This window comes from Typopeltis vanoorti, chromosome 5, assembly GCF_054136105.1.
Source record: "Typopeltis vanoorti isolate ZY-2024b chromosome 5, IOZ_Tvanoo_1.0, whole genome shotgun sequence".
Taxonomy (NCBI): domain Eukaryota; kingdom Metazoa; phylum Arthropoda; class Arachnida; order Uropygi; family Thelyphonidae; genus Typopeltis; species Typopeltis vanoorti.
The window spans coordinates 87,852,660-87,876,703 of record NC_143553.1 but is presented as its reverse complement, the minus strand read 5'-3'; the positions used below and the strand labels follow the sequence as shown (position 1 = coordinate 87,876,703).

Here is a 24,044-nt window from a genome sequence, read left to right as displayed (position 1 = left end):
GTTACCGGGATAAAAAAAAAAACCTACCTCCGTATGGGACCGACCAACTCACCTTTAGTCGAAAGCGACCAGATAAAGGTTCTTCACGTGACTTACGGGAATCGAACACAGGTCTTTCCGACCAAAAGCTTCGTCTATACCGGCTGAGCTCCGGAGGCTCCTAAAGAGGCAGTTACCACAATAAATATCTCCTGTGAAAGGAGGCAGTTATTGTGATAAAGTATTCCCATTTTTACAAACAAACTCAAGTAATTTCAAAGCAACAAGAATCCCGGGTAAAACAATAAACATTGCAAGATTTGAACTACGAGAAAAACCGCAACTCTTATCCAAAAGATTTTCTGATTTTATTCAATGTAGGCAATTTTTATTTCTTTTCTAACTTACCTGCGAAATATGCCATGACTGCCGTCAGCACGACTCCAATTACTATTAAGACGATTGTGGCCATTTTCCAGGAACAACGGTGTGTACAAGATTTTCGAAAATGAAACCTGGAGGATGCTATGGCAGCAGACGAGAAGGCCGAAGTGGAGGAAAAAGGATGTCTGACGGTGCCCGGTGCTGTAGGAGGCTGAATAAATTGGGGATTGACACAGTTAGTCATAGGCACCATAGGGCCTGTTGTCGAGCTAGGAGTGCTGCAGAAAACAGGAAGTGGATTGCAGTATGTTGGACCTACGGTATTAGAAGAAGGATTGTTAGCAACAGGAGCAGATGGCGGAGAATTAATAGGTGGTTTAGGAGAAGTTGAGTCACTATCCTTCCGACACATCTGAACTTGAAGAGGCTGGCTGTAAACCCTGAGGTTCGAAAAAAATCGGTAATCAGTCTTGTGACATTATGATAGTTTCAAAAGAGTGCAGTTTCAACTAATGATTTTAAATTAATTTAAAAAGGAAGTTAAAATTTTTCATGAACTTATTTTCAGTATAAATTTATTAAATTAGTATAATTTAATTATGATTCTGAATTCTAATTAGTATATTTTAAATATTCTGGAACTTCAAAAATTTTTAAATATTTTAAATACTTGAAACTAAATAAATTTTAATACTCTAAATTAAAATTCTAGATGAATGTCAATGTTTCTAATTCTAATTAGTATTTATTTGGATATACGTTTTTCATGTGTATGTATTTGTTTTCTACGATCAAGTTTATAGGGTTTTGGCATCATCCCAAATTTCCAGTATATTACGCAAACATACAACGAGAAACTGAAGAATTTATTTTTAAATATTCTGATTTATTTATATGAAAAGTATGTTTTATGTTCAATCATTAAGCAGCTTCTGATATTAATGTGTTGTCAGAATTATACATTAACAAATGGAAGGGGAACTGAATCTCACTTGAGATCAAAAGCATCTTAAAAATCTTAATAACTTATTACTTCAAAAGTGTCGAGTTAATTACAATTCTGAATTATAATTCAAATTCATAATTGCATATATATTGAAACACTTACTTGAAAATGTAATATAAATGCACTTCTAACGTATTTTAGCTTGCGAGTAACACTAAGGAAATACACACACAAGTCAATGAATTACTAATCTGTTTGCATGTGGGCTTCCGTTTTAATTTCGGCTTTGTGCAATGTCATTCGCTTGTAGAATACCACTTTGCCTTACTTATAAAATATTACTCAGATCCAGATGCTGTGATAAGTGTATTCTGTAGTACCATTTTTATCTGGCCAGAAATTCTGATGCGATTGTCTCTTTTCAGTAATTACCTCGCAAGATGTCATTAGAATTGTAATCTCCATTTGCATCATAATGTAGTCGAATATTTAAATACGTGTAATGAAACTTTTATAGGATTCCTCACAAGAATAAATTTGCTTCGAGGAAACCTACATGCGGTGATAACGAAGAGAGAACTTAGCGTGTTTTCACCGTACAAGGAATAATTTGTCAAATGCTCCCAGCAGCGTATTAAACCTTCCTTTACCGAAATGGGAGATTTATGTAGAAATAAGGCAATAGAGAGGTGAAGGAGCTATTTTACATATCTCATTAAGTAACACTTAACATACCTTCAATAGTCATCTCCTTCGTATAGGAAAAGTTTCTTGAAGACTGGTAAAATGATGCACTTACTGTATAATTTTCATTGCGGTGAATGCATAAATAAGAAATATACATGCATACGAAGTCATGGAGAATATCAATAAATCATGTTGGAATAATTGCAAAGTAGGCATATTTTAGCAAATGGATTTATCATTCCCAAAATCCTAGTTGCATTTCGTCATTCCTTTTAAAAGAGTCGAACATTAATTCAATAATATTTGACTGCAAAATCTAATGAATGTATATGGCTGCATATTTGTAATAAAACATTCATTTTATGTCTTGGTATAGACAAATTTCGGCTTATTGTTTACATGTAACATTGCAAATAATTAGAATGTAAATAATCTATTTGAATTCCTCAATTTCCTTTTATTCTATCTACATACACTACCCAATTATTTTATGAGAACCGACTAATTGATTGGCTTAACGAATCGTATCAGACAACATGCTTCGAGTTAACACTCAACTGCATTAAAAGCGACTAACAGAATCCAAAGATGGAGCTTGCAATATACACTGGCCTACCATCATACCTTTCTGGAATAATAATAATAAGAGAATACAAAACAAATATAATAACGGAACACTATTTGAAAACTCCGAGAATGATAGGGAGAACTAGACTGTGTAACCACGACACTTGTACAGTCAAGCAGTCCTACAATTACTGGCGTAGAAATAGTAAAATGACTACCCACCAATATGGAATCTGATCTTTGGTGATATATTTTTGTTTCTCTTAAAAGAACTCAAAGAATCAGTCCTCAGGGAATTGGGTGTGTTATTTTTTTTTCGACATAAAATGAATTAATAAGTAATCCTATGTATAATCTAGGATTAAGAGCAACGCTATCTGTCATATATCTTCATTTTGATATACAGTTGTTCAAATGAAACTTTATTTATTTATTTATTTTCGTGGAAATTCTATCCACGAAATGATGGCATCTTAACCACGAAAAGAAACCTCTTCGCCTAAGGTGAACCGCTTGTTAATTGCAATTCCAAGTATGACAACAAAGCGCCTTGAGGTGTAAACTATGGAATCTGTTGATTCATTCAATTTCCACGAGCCGTTGTATGATCATCGCATAACAATTGCTACTGACCATCTCACTAAGGAATGCAATGAACTCTCCTTCGCGATATTGTACAGCAGATTCTTTCGCAGTGTTTCGAAGATTTTATGTAACTTGTGAGGATTTTATATTGATAATATTTGGTAATCGTAGTAACTAAATCACCATTTAATTGGATTCACGATTCCTCTGTCCACATCCAATCACTTAGTTCTTGCGCAGCGGAAACTTTGCGTTCTATAGTCCGCAAAGCAGTGACCATGGATTCCGTGGCAACCGCACATTTATCAAGCAACCACACACCGAAATGAAACAGTTAAAAATCGAAATGAAAAGAGAAAGGATAGTTGAACGTTTTCATAGTGAGCGAGTGAGGCATGACGATACCGAAAGCACGCAAACCGATGCTCGCACCCCGGAATAGCACCTAAAACTTTCCAAAGATGAAATTTATCTTTGCAGACAAAAATGCATGACATGCATTTATTTTCATTTTAATTGCAAGATTTTTGTGCTCATACTTTTACTTTTTTTTTCTTTGAACTTTAGGCATCCCAATTTTATTATTTATATTTATTTTTATTTCCTAATTTTTTGCGATGTTATCATATTTTCTATTGATTGAATAATTTTCATGTATTTTTTAAATTATTGAAAAATTAGTACAACCTAATTTTTATTGTTTTTAAATATTTGTTTTAATTTTTAAGTGTTGTTTAATTCGTTATTTTAAGTTGATTTATTTATTCTTTTAATATTTAATTGTCGTTTTATTTTTAAAATATATAATATTTTTAAATTTAAATTGTTTAATTTTAAGCATTGTATAGTTTTAAATATTGTTTTAGTATTTGAATTTTTAATTACTTTAAGTTTTAAATACTAGTTTAATTTTAAATGTTGTTTAAAAAAACAATATTTTAATTAACAATGTTGTAAATTCATTTTAATTATTGTTTATTTTAATTATTCTTAATTAATTGTTTTAATTTTTAATTAATGTTGTATAAACTCGGTTTTAATTACTATTTTAATTACTATGTTTTTTGTTTTAATTATTGTTTTCATTAATCTGTATTCTTTTATTTTTCAATAACTGTTGTAATGTCGTTATTAATTATTGATTATTCTATTGTTTCATTCTTAATTATTGCTTTTTATTGTTTAATTTATGTTTTCATTGTTGTTTTTATCGTTTAATTTTTTAATTGTTGTGTTTGTTTCATTATTGTTTATTTATTGTTAGAATTATTGTTTTATTGTTTAATTATGATTTTCATAGTTTAATTATGTTTTCATTGTTTTAATTTTTTATTCTTTTTGTTTTTATTGTTGTTTTTATCGTTTAATTTTTTAATTGTGTTTATTGTTTCATTATTGTTTTGTTTATTGTTTGAATTGTTTAATTATGATTTTCATTGTTAATTTTTTATTGTTTATTTTTTGTTTTCATTGTTGTCTTTATCGTTTAATTTTTTAATTGTTGTGCTTATTGTTTTATTTATTGTTTGAATTATGATTTTCATTGTTAAATTATGTTTTCATTGTTTTAATTTTTGTTTTCATTTTATCGTTTAATTTTTTAATTGTTGTGTTTATTGTTTAATTATTGTTTTAATTTTAATTACTGTTGTAATTTCCTTTTTAATTACTATTTTGATTTTAGTCACTTGTTATTGTTTTAATTATTGTTATTGTTTAGTAGTTTTATTTAGTGTGTTAATTGTTTTAATTTTTATTTAAAAATTAATATTTATTGTTTGTTAGTTTATGAAAGCATAATTTTTATTATTTTCTATTTTCTAATTTTTGTAACCTTACAAATATAGGTTCCCCATATCATCCTTAAAAAAGTAAGTTTCAAAAAAAAAAAAAAAAACGATCTATAATAGAATTATCTATTTCTTCTATAAAAATATACCAATAATGAATAATAAATAAAAAGAAACATAAAAATCAAAATAAATGTAAAAAACTATTTTGCACCATTTATTGCTAATCATAAAACTCACTGTTAAAAGTCAAATTATTTTTTATCTATATCTCGATTGCAAATTATAAGCACTAACTTCACCTAAGGTTTAAGTTTGTTAAAATTTCCTGGGTATTAACACATATGTTAGGCACTACGACGATCTACTACATGTACAATATGAGATCTTTGATTTTTGCCACTAGGGAACACTTTCATTTAAACACAAGAGATTAAATATTCTATTAGCGTAATGGGTGCTATTAAATCACAGATATTAAGAGTTGAAAAGTTTGGCAAATCTTCTATAACACAACCTAACATTACGATGTAACATATTCAAAAAAAGTGCCATCTAGCGGACGTTTTGATAACAGTAAAGAGAAAATAATAACAATAGGAAGAAAGTAAAATTTTACAGCAAAAGATAAAAGAAAAGAAATAAAAAAAAACGACAACACATTCCAGTTTTATTATTGATGCACATCTCCCGTTTATGGAACCTGCGGTAATAAAGATGATGAGAAAACAATGTCAGATTTTGCTCGCTACGTTATTGCTATTAAGGTAGATTGAGGCACGTACCTTTCGTTTTCATTCTTGTTAATTCTGTTAACGCTCTCTCTAGCACCGTCGTCCACCGTCTGTTCGGCAGCCGGTACCGTCGATTCCACTATCTGCTTCGGATGGCTGGCAGAAGTCATGTCTGAAAATTATGAAGGGTGATAAAATGTCACTAATCGTTGGAAAGACACATTTATAGTTACGGGGCCACATCTGCCATCTACGGCGTTACGGTGCAATATAAATAATTACTTACTGATAACGTTTAAGGTCGGAAATGAGAGAGAGAGAGAGAGAGAGTGTATGTCTCCTCCCCCCTTGAAGCGAGTTTGTGTTTCGATTACATTGGCTATCTCTCTCTCTCTCTCTGCTCCTTTTTTTTGTCAATGTCATTGCTTTACTTATTTTTATTTCTCTGTATAATAATATTGAGTAGATCCAACATTCTCCAGTATGATCTGAAAATAAAACGAATGAAAAAAATACATTTGTAACAATGACCGGTTCCCCCCTTTTACGATGATTGGATTGGTGGTTAAAATACAATTTACCTTTAGTGCGAGTTCCAGTAGGAAACTTATTCTAAAGTGCCTTCAGAGGTTAGCTATCCCCCTCCCCCCGGAGGTTAACTGGAGAAATATTCTCCAGAGGTTAACCACGTAGAGAAGTGAGACTTTTGTAGTTGTTAAAATTGCGATGTTTTAATTCATTTTATTAATGCTTCTTTGTATAAGTGTAAAAGGCTTTGTATAATTGTTATTCCGGGTGCTTTTCAAGGATAGTCGAATCGAAGAGTAAGAGAAAAATACACCCAACTTTTGTATGGAAGAGAGTTGTTGTGTGAGCATTTTAAAGGTTTTAATTGGCGCAGGTTCATTTTGTATTCAAAATCACACACTATTTTAGTATGCTAGGATTGAAATCGTAAACTATGAGGGGGTGGAGCTCATTTACCTTCTGTTTACATTGAATTTAAGCAGATAATACATCATCATTTAAAGGGTGATCCATTTAAAATATAAATTAGCATGTATACCCCATTTAGTTTTTTTTTTAATTAATTGTAGGCTAATCAGAACCACAATCTGTTTTGCACAACAAAACACAGAATACGTGAGTTGATAACTCAATATTCTCAGTTGAGATGCCAAGTTTCTGTCGATAAATTAAAGTAATAACTAGACCTATCTTAAGTCCAAAGCAGGAGAGCAGTGAATATGGTCCTCTGAGCTAATATTAAAATTAAATATAGCTTATTAGTATAAAAATATTTTCCCATTTATATTATTTTACAAATGTCACACACACACACACACACACACACACCGAAGAAAATCTGGAACCTTATAATGAATTTTAGTTTTGTGCGTTCATTGCGGATTAGATAATCTGGAAAGAAACTCTGCTTAACAAACCAAGCATGGAATGATTTCAAGAAACTTTAGATTTCCAGTGTCCCATCGGATGATTAAAATCATCTAATTAAGACGTTCGCAAATAGCGAGATCCACAACAGATTAGTTGCTATTCACTCGGCTTAGAACATCGGCAGATTACGGAAGGATACCTCATTTAACTTAACCGGTGAGTGAGTATTGAAAAAATATGAGAGAAAACATATTACAGATGCAACAAATGATAGTTTCCCTTTAGGAAATATTTCTCGTTACGCTGTGTTTTTATAACAGAAAGCAAGTCATATGTATGAGTATAGCAAGGGATGTTTCTGTTACGCAGGTAACAAGCACTAGAATGAAGGAATTTGTTAACATAGATGCATTCATGACACAAAAATTAGTTCTACATCATCCGAAAGCGTCACCAAACATGTTTTTGTATTTGTCCCACAGTGACAAACCAAAAGACATCTGTCATGAAGGAAAGAAATCGGCGAAGTAGTCCAAGATTTCCTGCCTTTAACTAGAAAATACCTTTTTTCATATTTTCATTAGATGGAAATCACTTAACAGCCAGGTGTTGCCTTGAAAAAAAAAGTGAATTATTCAGTGAGTTCACGATGTAAATCAATGAGTGAAAAATCAGGCTTCCACTTGAAGCATTGAAACCATTCATTGCTCATCGTAAACAACTTTTTTTTCACCATTAAGACAAGCATTCAATCAAATCCAAACTGATTTCCATTATTTGATGTTAGCTCTACAGATCACTTGGCGATAAATTTCTCAACGTGCGGTTCCTTAACATACAGACATTAGACCACGCCACACATCTCCACGTATGACCATGTTTCCAGACTTTCAACTATCTTGACGTGAATGGTGCAATCCTACCTCTCCGTATATAATGCCATCTTATGATCATATAAAGAAACAGGTCGTCACGTATTTAAACTCTTAACCCCCCCTCCTATTTCCTGATGTGAGAATAACCATGACATGTTAACATTCCTTATTATTTTTAAAACGTTTCATACATTGTCAAATTATAGTAACTTACATTACGATAAAATACGAATAACTTTTCTTATACAGAACATATAATTATTAGATCAGAAGGACTCGAATAAAATTTAAAAAATGTATGCAATTCTCCTCAATAAGAAAATGTTTCACAGATCATATTACCTAGCATCTCCCACTGCTTAACATTCAAAAATGCAGGTCAAAGTTCATAACTTTTGATCAGAGTGTGCTTTCATTAGATTAATATATATTGTGTATGGATAAATGTAACGCAGAAATATCTTCTTACCTTCTGAATTGTACGAATGTAGTGGACCAGATAACATAGTTGGTAGGTACGGGGGTTCCGATTCGCACTCACTCTCTAGGTATCCTAGCCTAGGTCTCCTTCCTAGACTTTCTATGTGATGAACTGGAGGGATATTTCGAGGAGGAACAGCTGGAGGCGCTGGCTCCGGAGGACTTTCTCTGAATACTGTAATTTAAAATGGAAAAAAAATGTTGGAAATAATTAATTATTGAAAGATGTAACGCGTTATTTAATACATCAAGAAAGCTATTTGTTTTTGAATTGTTTGCATGCATAAAAAATAAACTTGCCATACAACCCTTCAAAGTTTGAATTACGTACATCTTATCATTAAGGAAAAAAAATTCTTTATAAGAATTTTAAAAAAATGTATTTTCAAAGAAAATCTCCGGAGGGTAGCTAACATTAAAATGAATGAAAGGACACAGAAAAAAATCTCTAAAAAAAATCAATGGCACATCTTTCAATTCATCCTGACGCACGCATGCAATTTGGTTTCTTTGTGAAGATATGCTCTTGATTCTGATTCAAGGTTATTTACTTTTTTTCTAGGAAAATCATGCGCACAAACGTCAATAAATTAGTCAACAAGTGCAGTCTCCATTTGTGAAATATCAAGGTTCACTTTTGTTTGTTACAAGTTTTCCGGTTTTTGCTAAGAATATATCTTAGATGCATTTGAAATTAATTGAGAGAGAGAGAGAGAGAGAATAAGATGACTTTATAAGAATATATTTAAATGGTAGGTAGGTATAAGCTTCTCCATGTGACTTGTTCCTTCCATTATACACCCTGAAGGCCGTAGATTATGATTGCATGTTTCAATAGACTTATAGAACGCAGCTAACAACCTTAATAATACACTTTCTTAACTTGCTATCGCAGTAAGAATATGCCATTTGAATTCTGGCGTCTAAAATACTGGTGGACTAGACAATAAATATTTTATTGTCGTATTCGTTCCTGCCTGGTAAAGGAAGCAATTTTTTTTTCCTCTGGTGGAAAGTTAGTTAAATGAATGTTCAGCTATGAGATAACGGGAACGATAGTTGGGCTTCGTTTGTCGTCACGAGACTATTGATTCTACGGTAATATAACAGCCAACACGCACTGTGTAGTGAAACCACCAAGTATTGTGCATATGAAACCGAGAAACTATTGGTAAACAAGATTCATTCAATCAGCAACCAAAGAAACACTTGGCTAAGGCAACAAATATTTTTGGAACTCCTCAGTGGATAATTAATAAATTTACTCTGTATTAGAATGTAGATGTTGCTAATTTACATTTCGAAACTGTATATCATAGTTAAAATGTATACCTACATTTTAATCACAGTTTAAACAATTAATCTTTCATTGTTTCAGAACGAACTGTTATTGGTATATGAATGAATATGAAAAGGCATTGTTGAAGTAGATCAACAATGATCTTCAAAATGATTTTTATGTATTGCATAAAGGAGTCTATATCCTAGTACATGTTCTTTCTGCTACCTTCATACATACTACTACATTCATAGTACACGTACATATTTATTTTATTTTATTTTGTCAATAATCATTTACATCATATTATTTTAAAATTAATTTACACATCATAGATGAAGTATCAGTGTGTAACCGAATTGGTCATCATCATCATCATCACGCGTATCAAGGATTTAGGCCTAGCATGGCCTGTCCCGGCAGTAGAAGTCATCGTTGAATCGTTTAAGAGGACGTCCTGGTTTTCTTTTTCCTAATGGCTTGTACTTTAAGGCTTGTTTTGGTAATCTTTCTGTTTTCATTCTTTGAACGTGTTCCATCCATTAATGTTTATATTTTTTAATTTTTTCAATTACTGGTTCTTGGTTTAATTCTTTCATAATATCTCAGTTTCTTTTGTGATCAAATAGGGTATACTTTGCAGTTTTTCTCATAAACTTCATTTCTGCTGTTGTTAATCTTTGTTTGTCTTTTTGTTTTATTGTCCAGATTTCGCTTCCATACATTAAGACCGGTAGGGCTAATGTGTTGTATACTTAGCCTGGTTTGTTTTGAACTAGGTTTGGTTTAAATATAGAGTTAATTACTCCTATTATTTTTAAATATTTTGCAATTTTTATGTTTATATCTTTTTCATTTTCATAAGTGATCATACATCCTAGGTAGTTAAATGAATTCACCTGTTCTAAGATCTTGTTATCTAATACTATTTTAGTTCTTGCTGGATCTTGTCCTTTAAAGGCCATAGTTTTTGATTTTTCCGTTGATATTATCATACCATAATCTTTGGATATCTCATTTAGATTTAAAATAGCTTTCTGTAAGTTATCTTCAGAATTTGTAATTATTATTTGGCCGTCTGCAAATAGGAGAGTGTTTAAGTTAACTGTAGGTAAAAGTTTAATTCCTTGATGTAAATTTTTACTCCATTTTATTATTAATTCATTTAAGTAGATATTAAAAAGAGTTGCTGAGAGGGGACAACCCTGTCGTACCCCATGGTTTATCTCTCTTGTACATGATCGCTCATGATTTAATCTTATTTGTATTTGATTATTTTCATATATACTTGTGACAGCTTTTAGGATATTATTTGATATTTGTCTTTCTTTTAATATGTTAAATAATATGTTTCTTTTAACTTTGTCAAATGCTTTTTCAAAGTCAATAAATGCAATATGTGTTTCTAAATTATATTCTCTTCTTTTCTCTATTATTAATTTTAGGCAGAAGGCTGAGTCTATACATGATCGTCCTTTTCTAAATCCATTTTGTACCTCTAGAATAAAGTTTTCGGAATATTTCATTAGTTTGTTATTTAAGATTCTGCTGTATATTTTGTAACATTAATTTAGTATATTGATACCTCTATAGTTTTTAGGGTCATTTCTATTACCTTTCTTAAAGATAGGAATCACAATTGCTTTTTTCCATTCTATTGGGGGGATACCAGTTGAGTAAATTTTATTTAAAAATAATAATATAATAAAAAAAATAAAATAAGTAGCGATTTAGGTGGTAATCTTAATTTTATTTTAAGAAGGAAGTGGTCACTGCTTATTTCATATCCTCTGTGAACTCTAACATCTAGTGAAAATTTTCATGTCTTTTCATTTAATATGAAGTAATCTAATATTGATTTCCATCCTCTTGCTGCCCAAGTATATTTATGTATATCTTTATGTTTATAGAAGGAATTCATTATTTTTAGGTTATTATAAACTACAAAGTCAATCAATTTTTTACCATTTCTGTTTAGAGTATGCTCTCCATATATCCTATATTATTACTGATTTTCATCTTTCCAATTCTTGCATTTAAGTCTCCTGCTAAAATTACATAATCATTTTTATTTATTTTATATATATTTTGTACCTGATTATAAAATTTAATATTATCCTGTTCTCTTCCTTCTTCTGGGGCATGTAAACCAATTATTGTTAAATAGCCTCTATCTATTTTTATTCTAGCTTCTATTATTCTTTCATTCCATAATTTATCATGTTTTAACTGTTTTGAAAGGGAGTTATGAATCCAAATCCTGACTCCTGCTTGTGCTCTTTTGTCTCTGTCGACTCCACTGTATATCACATTAAAATTTTCAGTTCTCATAGTCCCTTTTAATTTCCTTTTTGTTTCAGTGATTACTGCTATTTTAAAATTTCTTTCATTTAATAACTAGTCTAATTCTATTTCTTATATGCTATTCCTCTTACATTCCAGTTTGCTATGTGCATTATATTTTGTCGTTTCCATTTTCGTTTTCCTTTTTCCATTCCAGGGTCGTTTCCCATAGATTCAATCCGATTATCTTTTTCTGTCAGCTTACAAGTATGGTTATGTTCTCCATGTCAGGGGACTAGCCTGACGATGGAATAGTTCAAGTGGTAGGGCTGCTACCTTAAGGCTTCTGAACTCGCCTTCTTCCGAATTTAAACCCATAGGAGGAATAGGGTATATCGAAGGGGAAAGGGTAGATTATAGAAGAAATATAGTAAGGTTTATAGAGAGGACATAGTTGTAAGGCCAGAAATGAAAAGACCCCATGGCCCTCGAGTACTCTAATAGCACAAGGGTCATAAAGTAAGAAGAATTGGCTGATAAGGCCTTATAGGAAAGATTAAAGTAAGTGGGTCTTCCTCAAAGTAGAAGAAGGAGAGGATAGATCCAGCTAGGGGTCCATGGCAGTGCCGCTTCCCTTACAATCAAGATGATTGCCCCTTATGGCCCTGTTGGTCCACGAGTCCTTATTCAGTATATTCGGACCACCCCACCATATATATATATATATATATATATATATATATATATATATATATATATATATATATATATATATATATATATATATATATATATATATATATACACACACACGCACGCGCATGTACACACACACACACATGGTGGGCTCCCCTATCCGCCACCCAGGGGACGCGCTCTCTAGGGGTTACAGGGTCCCCTGAGAGACCCTGTAACCTGTAACCATTTCCTGATTCTTAGGCAAATCTGACTCACGGTGTGTTCTGTGCTTAAAGACGATCGCAGTGCAATGCACGTGAACAGATCTGTGGCTACGCCCTCTAGTGACCAGCCAGTTGCTAACATTTAGTTTCATTCTTTGCCCTAACAACTGAGCTATTAATCAAACAAAAAAAAAAACATTTTTTTTGTTATTGTAAGGGAAGTCAAATCGGATTTCTTCACAAATGCATCTTAATTTACAAGAACTTACAGCGCCTACCGTTTTGACTTTCCAGCACTCCCCTTCTCCTTGCCATAAATTCAGAGTCTGTGTACGTGGCATCCGAATTGTTATCCGAGGTAGATGAGGAGGACGGCCCTCTACGAAGAGACAACGACAGTCTACTTCGAGGATTGTTACCCGGAGTAGCATTCCTGCTAGGCTCTCTCGACGCTGACGCCATCTGTTCTCGACTAGCGGCAGCAGACCCATTGTGACCCTGACGTGGCAACGACCCATATCTGGGATACTGTCCATTCTTCACACTGTTCGCAATCAAGGCTGCTTCCCGGTGCTGACCCGTGCCTTGTCCGTAACGGGCGTCGCTTTCGACTTCTCCTTCAGAACCGCTGAAGCCTCCATAATTCCGGCCAGTAAGTAACTCCATGCTACTGTGACTGTAGGATCTCCCACTACTGTTGCTACTGTTTCCTCTTCCCCGACCTCTCTCTGCTAAAATAAATAAATAAATAAATAATCAGAATTAATGTTTACAATTTGATATAATTTTACGTATTTTTTTTAACATTCATGTTTTTAGGAAAATATCAGTTATCATTAGAGACTACCAACGAAATGCGACATTCAATGTTTACTATATATATATATATACAGGGCGTCCCAAAATTCACGCAAGATTTAAATTTAGCGCCATTTGTGCGGTAAAGTGTTGCCAACGAAAAAAAAAAAAAAAAGACAGCGTGACAGTTCAGGGTTATTAAAAATGGCCACACACAGCGAAGAGAGTTCGTTGAATGGATTATGGAACAACAACAAGTGGATGCTTATTTTTCGAACAAAATCATCTTCAGCGATGAGGCTCATTTTCATCTTGATGGCTTCGTTAATCGACAAAATTGTCGCATTTGGGGTTCAGAAAATCCACGAGTGATTGTTGAGAAACAAATGCATCCACAACGTGTCACTGTTTGGTGCGGATTTTGGGCTGGAGGCATCATCGGTCCATTCTTCTTCGAAAATGCGGCTGGTAAGGCAATAACAGTTAATGGTGCTCGCTATCGCGACATGATAATCCAGTTTTTTTTGCCTTAATCGCAAGATATGGATGTGGACGACATGTGGTTTCAACAAGACGGTGCCACATGCCATAAAGCCCGAGAAACAATTCAGTTACTGCATGAGTCATTTCCTGGTCGTGTAATTTCCCGTTTTGGTGATCAGAATTGGCCGCTTAGATCATGTGACTTAACGCCGTTGGACTTTTTTCTTTGGGGTTTTTTGAAGTCTAAGGTTTATGTCAACAAGCCCACGATCACCCACGCCTTGAAGGAGGAAATTGAGCGCTGTATCAACGAAATTCAGCCACATTTATGCAAAACGGTCATGAAAAATTTCGACAAAAGAGTGCGTATGTGCCAGCAAAGCCGTGGAGGCCATTTACCTGATATGCTATTCCATGTATAACCCTATACTGTATACTTTATGAATCAATAAGAAATTACAATTTTTAATTAAAAACCTGTGTTTTCTATCAAAATTACTTCTTGCGTGAATTTTGGGACACCCTGTATATATATATAATTTTGTAAGTATTTTATTTTTTATTATGATTTGTGTGTTGTTAAGAACTGGGATTATCATACTTAGAGCGAAGTAATTAGATGGTTTCTGGCCCTTTAACTTGTTCTGGGGGATTAAAAAGCAGCCCCTTCCTCCCTCTCTCTCTTTTTTAAGGCTTAAATTCCAACATAATTATTTTTGCAATAAAAACGCTAAAAAAAAAAGAGATAAATCTTTCAAAATTAAAATAAATCGCTTGCTTTGAATACTAGTCTCGTACTAGAAAGTAAATGGTTGATTCAATACTTGTGCCTTGAAATTATCGTGTTGTAGATTTTCGTATCATAAACACGGGCACAAAGAAAATACGTGCACTGCTTTTGTCTACAAAACTGGAAAAAGAAGAATATTATATTTTGAAATGATTTGGGAAGCTTTCAGCAATCCTGTGATCAATTTACGAATACGAATATACTAAACGAACAAATGAAAGAAAAGAATACGATTGAAAATTAAGTTCTTAAAAGAACTGGGAGATGGATGAGTCCTTGACTCTTTATCCCGTCATCTGAATGAAGAAAATCTGTGTGGATGGAGTGTTATTGAGCTACAAGCTATAGTCACGGCTGGGTAACGGCAATAACCGAGTCTCAGTTAAAAATTCATTGGCTACAGCATTGCCATATTGAGCTACAAGCGCTAGTCATGGCTCGGTAACGGCAATAGCCGAGTCTCAGTTAAAACTTCCTTGGCTACAGCATTGCCATTTGTTACCCTGGAAGTCCTAAAAAGGACTTTTTTTTACGATTGAAAATTCCTTATCCTTATAAGGACTGGCTTAAAGGGGCGAAGCAAGAATGCTTTTCATCTTCCCCGTTATCTGAGGACAGTGTAGGGATAAGGTGTTATTGAGCTATTAAAGCTCTGATCATGGCAGGAGGGCTACTCATTGGCTACAGCATTGCCATCCATTACCCTCCAAAGGTAATAAGAATTATTCATTCACGATTGAAAATTTTGGTATTTATTTCAAGGCAATCCATATTTAAAATATATATTAAATATTTTGGTGTTTTTAGTTAATTAAGTGTAATATAATTTATTTACATTTATAAATAATCAAAATAGTTTTATTTTTGAGGTTTTGTATGTAGTACATAATATTTAAGAAAAAGTTGAGAATTTGTAGTCGAATTTAACCAAACATTTCCAGTCCCTAGAAATGTTTGGTTAAAGGATAACAAAAATAAATTATTAATACATATTTTTGAGCCACTTTCAATGACATTTCGTATATCAGATCAAATGCTTTTACCATTGTATATTTCTTAACACTAATCCAGTTAATATTGAACATTCACACTATTCGTTATTTTTAAATATGAATCTTAAATAAAACCTTTAAAACATTAACCTGAACTGTCCGCCATCTTTTTTTATTTTCTTCTGAAAATACAGAATAAAAATAAATTCTGAAGAGTCTTAACACTCACTAAAAACCCTTCACTGTCGGAAACAAGAAAATAAAATAAGATTTCGAATAAATTCTTACAGCTTACTTTTCTCATAACGTACAAGGCGAGTCGTTATGGCTTAGTTCGGTTAATCTGTCGCTGTAGACGCTTCCGAAATACGCTATGAAAGAGGAGAAATACTTGCACGCACACACACACACACTGTAGACTCAAGTATTATAGAAGGAGCCGTTTCCTGGAGAGACTATTTTTAATTTCACTAAACTGATTGATTCATTCTTGTAATCCTGTTACTAGCAGATACCACAAAGTTCACAGAAACTTTGGAACTTTCCTCTCAAAGGGCTTTTCTTCTCTTTTATACTAAAAATCGATTCCTTAATGAATTTACTCCGAATCTTAGAACTTGAAAGGTAAGTTGGCTTACGCAAGGACATGGGGGAATTGCATAGAGGGGGAGGATCCTAGATGATATTTAAATTGAGAGACTTTCTACTGAAATCAGAATATTCTTTCCCGCTTTCCATTTTTTATTGCACACAAACCCAAATAATAAGGTAATATTTGTATGCGAAATAGCTTTCTGTTAAAGCGAAGGCTTTGCAATGCCACCATTGACTGTGTTAATTGTTTACAGTATGCGGAATAATTCGATAAAGAGAAGACTTTGTAGTGCAGTCTTCGACTGTTTAATTGTTCGCCAGTAAGTTCCATTGTCATCGATGATTTCTTACGGTATCTTTTGTCACGTTTCATTTAAAATGAATTGTATATATTTGAATTTGAAAGCAATCTTTAAACATTACGTAGTTTCTATACAGTGTACGACATAATTCGCGATTTTGCAATTAAGCTCCTTATATTAGATTTTTAATTATTTGTTGGCCGTGTATAAGGTAAATAAATTGGTGTATTTGAAATTCGTTGTTTATATCTCTTATATCTGTAAATACTCTATTATATCATATTTAAATATAATATTTCTATGATTTAGATTTTATTGTTTAAAAAGTTCTGAAAGTTTTCTAAGAAACATGTTAAAAGAAGCAATTGATTAAAATCTCTTGTTAATAAACATATTTTAGCAATATACTTAAAAGATAATTGAAAGCCCTTTCGGTGAACTCTACCGTTTAATGTTGTATGGTTATTTAAATTGCATTTTCTATATATAGAAGAGTAGGATAATACGTGAAGAGGAAGTTGAAGTTACCTGCTATAATAACTTATATTTATTTAGTAAAGTGACGTGTATTTTCCTTTTGGGTTTGAATAACCGGTGTTCAGATCCCACCTACGAACTGAGGTACTTGGCAATGGCTTTTTCAATTGAAGCTGAGTTAACCGGTCTTGTACGGTAGTGGATTGTTTTTTCTTTTTTGCAAGCTCACATTTTTTCATCCTTCAGAATAAGCGGATCCGGTAAAGATACGGAGACCATATGCGGCTTATATACATAACGATCGCTTCGTTTATGAGATAAAGTAGACTTCTCTTTTGCATGACCACCATAATTAAATACTTTTATTTATTTCAGAATAACACAAATTAGGTTTCAAAGCTTTTGTTATCACTTCTGAAAACGGTATTCTTAATGACTTGGAGTTAATACCGAGGTAGCTAAAGCTATGAATGTTTATGTGTTACGTTCGCTAATCGCGGGTATTCGCTAACTTAGTTCCCTGTTTTGCAGGAGATGAAACTCAACTACTCTGAGAGAGAGAGAGTTAACAATGTTTCTGCACTTTAATACTGAAGTCAGAGAAAGAAGCCTTTCTTGAATTTTTAAATAACGAGTACATATCAAATTTCGCACATATCAAAGATAACACTCTTCACATTACTAAGCTGTCGTAAAAATAGGCTGGTTATCAACAGTTGTTTTCGTAGTAGTGAGAAGTCCAGAAAGAAAAAAAAAAAGAATTCAAAGTTAAGCGAAGCATACCTATATTATAATACTCACACATCATTTTCAATCAACCAGATATATGCAAATAAATATTAACGTTAAAAAGGAGTCCAGGCAGATATTAATACATCCAAGATTGATAACTTACAGAATAAAGACCAGAAGGCTACTGCTTTCGGTTTCTTATGTAAGGAATGTTACATTTACCAGCACAATAGCAGAAGTCTACTTGGTACGTTTTTATTTTTTCATTTATCCGTATAAATAGGCTTCACTAACTCTACTGAAAGGAGATCCAGCATTGCGTTTTCTATTAGCAAATGTTTACTTCCAATTAAGAAATTATTATTACTAAACAACGCTGTTTTCAACTGTTATATTAAAATCCATTCAAAATTCATTTTAATCCTCTATCAAATTCAGTCAAAATTATTTTTTCATGTGTACTTATTCTTTTAAGTAACAGAACAAATAATGTAATTAACATAGAAATCCTGGTCAGAAAACCAACATAGTTGATAAGACTCAACATCCTCTTAAAAAAATCGAATTTCAGTTAAGCTTAAGTTCTTAAAAGAACTGGGCGATGGACTGAGTCCTCGACTCATTATCCCGTCATCTGAATGAAGAAAATCTGTGTGGATGGGGTGTTATTGAGCTAAAAGCTCTAGTCATGGCTAGGTAACGGCAATAGCCGAGCCTCAATTAAAACTTCATTGGCTACAGCATTGCCATTTGTTACCCTGATTAGTAAGTAAAGGGTAAAATCTCAAAAAATCGGACGATCTCTAGGCCACTCCATAGTGGGCGAAAGACCGTCCATATCTCAGCGTTGGTTCCCTCAGTGACGGGCTCCCCGACCACTGAGCAGAACCGCTCAAATTCCGAGGAAAATAATTCACCGACAAGAACCCCTCAGCGGGCCGTGCCGGAGAACACCTTCCCCGGAGACTCAAGGTGCTCCCTTAAGGCAAAAACCCCAAGGGAGCGAACTCAAAAACTCACACCCAGGATAACAGCAACAGCCGAACCTCAGTTTACTTCCTCGGTTCAGCATTGCTAATTGTTACCCTGGAAGTCCTAAAAAGGACTTTCTTTTTCTTCTACCCTTCAAGATACCCTTTTAAAGCTTACTAGTAACTAGTAACATTACTGGCTTAACGGGTGAAGCAAAAGCTTTTCATATTCCCGGCTATCTTAACAGAGACTGTGAGTGGAAAGAGTTTATGAGCTATATATAGCTCGCCCTGATTGGGCTAGGAGATTAATCCTCAGTGAGTGGGTTTAGGATGGCTTTAGGTCTTTTGTGCTTAGAATAGTCCGTTGCATCATAGTCAGCGGCCAGTTGGATCAGTCTGTTAGGATGCACACTTGCCTTTGAATCCCTTTTAAAGCTTATAGTCCTTATAAGGACTGGCTTAAAGGGGCGAAGCAAGAATGCTTTTCATATTCCCCGTTATCTGTAGAGCTCTGATCATGGCAGGAGGGTAACAGCAATAGCCGAGCCTCAGTTAGAACTTCATTGGCTACAGCATTGCCATCCATTACCCTCCAAGAGTATTGGATTGAATGAATCAATCACCGCATCTCACGGTCGATTGATTCTCCTATTTCCTTATTCCCTTTTAAAGCTTTTGTTTAGCAACAATAATTATTTCAAGTACATGAAATAATTTCTCTGGTGTAGGAAAATAATAAAACTGCATAACTTAAATTTAAAGACAATATCAATTTTTAAAAAAAAAAACAATAATTTATTATTTATTATTTATTATTTAATAAATAAAAATATAATTTTATGAGCATTAAATATAACATTCATTTCGTTTTCATTTGTAACTGTATAAGTATATATTTACAACAACTGAGTTTGTTTAATTCTTTTTTGACTGTTTGCTAACCGATTTGATGCTATCGGCTTGATAATACATTTCGCTGCTTACTAGGCACCGCTTCATAAAATGGACACCGAAACACATTGTGGAAAACCAGTCGTACAAATAACGCTAATGTAATATGGCACTCCATTGCTGCTTCCAATATTTAAGTGGGATATTTGTTCGAACACTCATCATTGTCACAATTTTTCCGTTGACTGAGTTTCAAGAGAATCCAAATCTTCTGCATCACCCGGGAAATCGCACGCACACACACATACACACATACGCACATTGTCCTCCATATCCCCGTTTCCCCTTGCTATGTGACCTTTTTGATGTTCTCCATCAATGAAGGATGCAGCGATCTTGCGCTTCGTTGACCTCTTAGCGTCACTGTCGTACAAATGGATCGAAAGGTTAGGGTTATGGGTTGGAGGGGGAGGGAAGAAAGGGGGATGCCTCTGTCAACTTTAACGCGACAGCTAGTTGAGTAGGTTGACAATAACGAGAAGTGACAAGCGGCAGAATCTGGCTTAACGCAATAACCAGTGTGGCGGAATGAACAGAACGATGGAGGGAGATGTCGGTAGTGGGCCGTCAGCAGAAACTCTGTCCGTCAAGTGTAGCAAACTAATAGCATCCGGTATCGTGGGTAGCTTTTTCTGTACGGATTTTTGAATTGGGAGATGGGGTGGAGGGGGCCCCACGCAATGATAATATATTACAATTGTAATGGTTAACAATGTTTCTGCAAAAATAATATCTTTGCGAGAGCAATCCTTCTGCGCATGCTCACAACAACAAGTTTCTTTTTTCTGTTTTACGTGAATCTTTTTTTATCCCTTCCTAAGAGGATTTTGATCACTTCTGACTACATGAATCTATGATAGTGTCGTTCACTAACAATACATTCGGAAAGTGAAGCTGTCGTGTTACTTCTCGACTTCAAGAGACACAAGAAAATCCATCAACCGGGAAGACATGTTTAGACTTGTTGATTTTTACTCATAAATAATATTATCTTGAATATATTTGCTTCATTATACCTACATGTAAATTACCTTCACTTTTTAATTTTCTCTCGCAGTTTGAATACGGATTAGGTTGGAAAATAAAGTTTGCTGATAAGTAATAGTATGTTAAGTTATAAAGTCTTTAATCCCAGAGGCTTTATAAAGCAGAAAGGATATTGTAGTAGGGATTTGTTAGCAGTTACTTATAACTTTCATAAGAGTAACTTAAAGTGTATGAATTGATAAGTGTACAGCTCATTTGTATCCGATTAACAAAGGTTAATCAGAACCTAAGACTAGAATAGTAAACAGTACTTCTTTACCATCATATAACTAATAGTCACAAGGCTTTATATTGTCTTTATTATTATAATCGTGGTGCTTCTTTAAGCCACTTCGGGTCTTCAATAAACATGGTGGTGATAGTAGTGGCCTCACCCCCCCTCCCCCATCTAAAGGCATTATACAGACATTCATGCATTCAGTGGCATTTGAACCTATAGCCGGTTTATTACAAAACAAATGATGCTACTTATTAACAGTAAGGTATTTAATAGTGTATTCATGTGAATGAAATAAATATATTTATAAATGTATGAATTGGAATGTATTTAAGTCTGCGCAATAGATTTATTTGTGTTGTTACTTTCAAATCGAGAAGAATTCTGAGTATTTTTTTTTTGTTTATTTGTTTCTCCCCCTCATTCAGTTAATTCTTTTCGTTCATTTTATTAAGATGTTTATTTCATTGAATTTCCTCGTATAACTACACTATACTAACTACACTATTCTAAATTAATTTCTCATTGAATCGTATTTCACATTTCATTTTATATATTCAGAATATTGAATTCTATGTATAGTTAGGGAGAGAGAGAGAGAGGCCATTGTTCTATTTTTTAATATTTTTTTTTACTTCCAGATATTTTAGATTCGCTCTTCTTGAGAAAACAACCGCCCACATAAGTAAAGAGCGCAACCAAAAACCTCAAGTATCTATTTATTTTAATACAAGGCACAATAGTTACAACGCATCATTTAACGGTACTGCGATTACGATAGAGAGAAGAAACAAGCTGCAGATCTTTCTTCTACCATTAAATTATAGAAATCTTTTGTCAGTCTCTAAAAGTTATCCAAAATAGGTTTCGGTAATGATGGGCTGCTATTATTGATTGTCTCCCAATCATAAAGAAATGTAACCGAATAACAGTTTAGCGAATTTAAAACAAGCACTTTTAAAGTACGCCCATCTCCTCTTTCATATATTTAAACATGAGAAGGGGAAAAAAAACAAAAAAAAAAAAAAACAAATCTAACCTTTTCCATTTTCATTATTTCGTTTTGTTCAGTACGACATCCTAACCAAGAAACGATTTATAATAAATACCTTAAGGATATTCAAAACTTTTCAGTATAATGAGTGGTCGTTATATACAAAATGTTCCGTTTTAATAGGCACGCGATTTCTTGTAAACGGTTTTTGAGCAGTTTACTATGCACTCCCATCAAACCAAGTGTGCGATCGATTTGAAGTATACTTGATTAACTGACAATTTAGTTAAAAAAAAAAAAAGAAACAACAGAAATAAGAGCCTGAAAACAGTTCTTTTGACAGCGTAGATCCTACGTGCAAGTCGGATATATTTGACGTGGAAACTCTCAGATGACTTAGCGACTAAGATGTTGCGTGTATTTATATTCTTATGTTGCTTAATAAAGCTCTAGGAAATAGTTGTTTTAATTGGTATGGCAAGCATATGCCAGTTAAAGGTGTAAAGAAAATAGATGAGTAGAAGTACTGTGCAATGATAGGATATCCATGTAAAAAAAAAAAAAAATCTAGAATTTCATATGAAATTTGAATCGTGTTAGCGGACCACGTGATATGCTAAAAGCAATTTGTACATTTACGAATACAAAATAAAATAAAGAAAATAAAAGTAAAAGCATTTCGTCTGCTTATAAAATAGGAATATTCGCTGAGATAAGCGATAGGAATTTATCACACAATAAAAAAGTAAGACGAAATATCAGAATGCAATATTATGCGATTAATGAAAAAAAAAAATAGAGTAAGCATGCCATATTTTTTATTTTCTTGTAGAATACCAAACTCCCCGTTGATACAGTGAGTAAGCAATGGCTATTAAGCAAATATAAACATACAGCTATTGATTGATGATTATGAATAGCTCTAGTATTCTAGAATAAGAAGAACAGACGTAAAATTCAATATTGAGAAGTGTAAACCTGCGCAAACTGTTAATTGCCTTCGTGGAAGGACATTCGAGGAAAGGTAGAGAGACAAAGAATCGAGGCGTAATAATCAGATACTCAAGTTCAGGGAACATATTATAAAAGCGATAAACAGAGCGAAAATGATTGTTCGGAATGTTGAGAAGGAGACAGGAGATCGAGTACGAAAAAGTATTTTTTTTTCCTGTTTATAATCGAGAACCAGATCTGGTTCTGGATTTCTAGGAGAGGTGAAAGTAACACAATGTAGAAGTGAATAATTCAGTTGATATCAGACCAATATGATAGCAACTAAAGGCAGTTAAGGACTGTGTTTTGGAAATCGGAAGAAAATATAAAGTATTATATATAGTTATACATTAATTAAAGGATTTTATAGAATGGTTATAGGAGGAAGATTATTCAATGGTGGTAGGAGGAGAACGAAATGAAGGTCATCTCAGGAAACCGAGTAAGGGCGGAGGTTATAAGATTCGTCTGAGAGCATTTTGAGTAGATTTTGCTGGACGGAGTGAATGATGGCGAGCTCAGTTGAAGGAAGTATATACATTGGAATCAGTGGATTCCCGTCATGAGATACTGGAATAATAATAATAATAATAATAATAATAATAATAATAATAATAATATTTTTATATATACGAGATCATTATTTACAACTTTACCATACTTATATAAAATCAGTAAAGAAAATTCTTGCTATATGAAAAAACAGCTGAAACGCTTTTGAAGATAATATCTGAATATCAGTAAATGATTATCCCTAAATTTCAGTGCGTTTTATTTTGTTGATGGAATTAACTTTTCCTTTTATCCAAAA

General features: G+C 33.2%; 1 protein-coding gene across 1 annotated transcript in view; it reads right to left on the bottom strand.

The window, feature by feature from the left end:
• The window catches only part of LOC150106628 (teneurin-m-like), a 281,208-nt gene that overhangs the window by 94,741 nt on the left and 162,423 nt on the right, over positions 1-24,044 (bottom strand). The window contains exons 3-6 of the mRNA XM_090392589.1: positions 13,168-13,620; positions 8,415-8,600; positions 5,724-5,844; positions 388-803 (exon numbers count right to left, since the gene is read on the bottom strand). Of these exons, the coding sequence (XP_090248715.1) occupies positions 388-803; positions 5,724-5,844; positions 8,415-8,600; positions 13,168-13,620 (1,176 nt within the window). The remainder of the gene's footprint in view (positions 1-387; positions 804-5,723; positions 5,845-8,414; positions 8,601-13,167; positions 13,621-24,044) is intronic.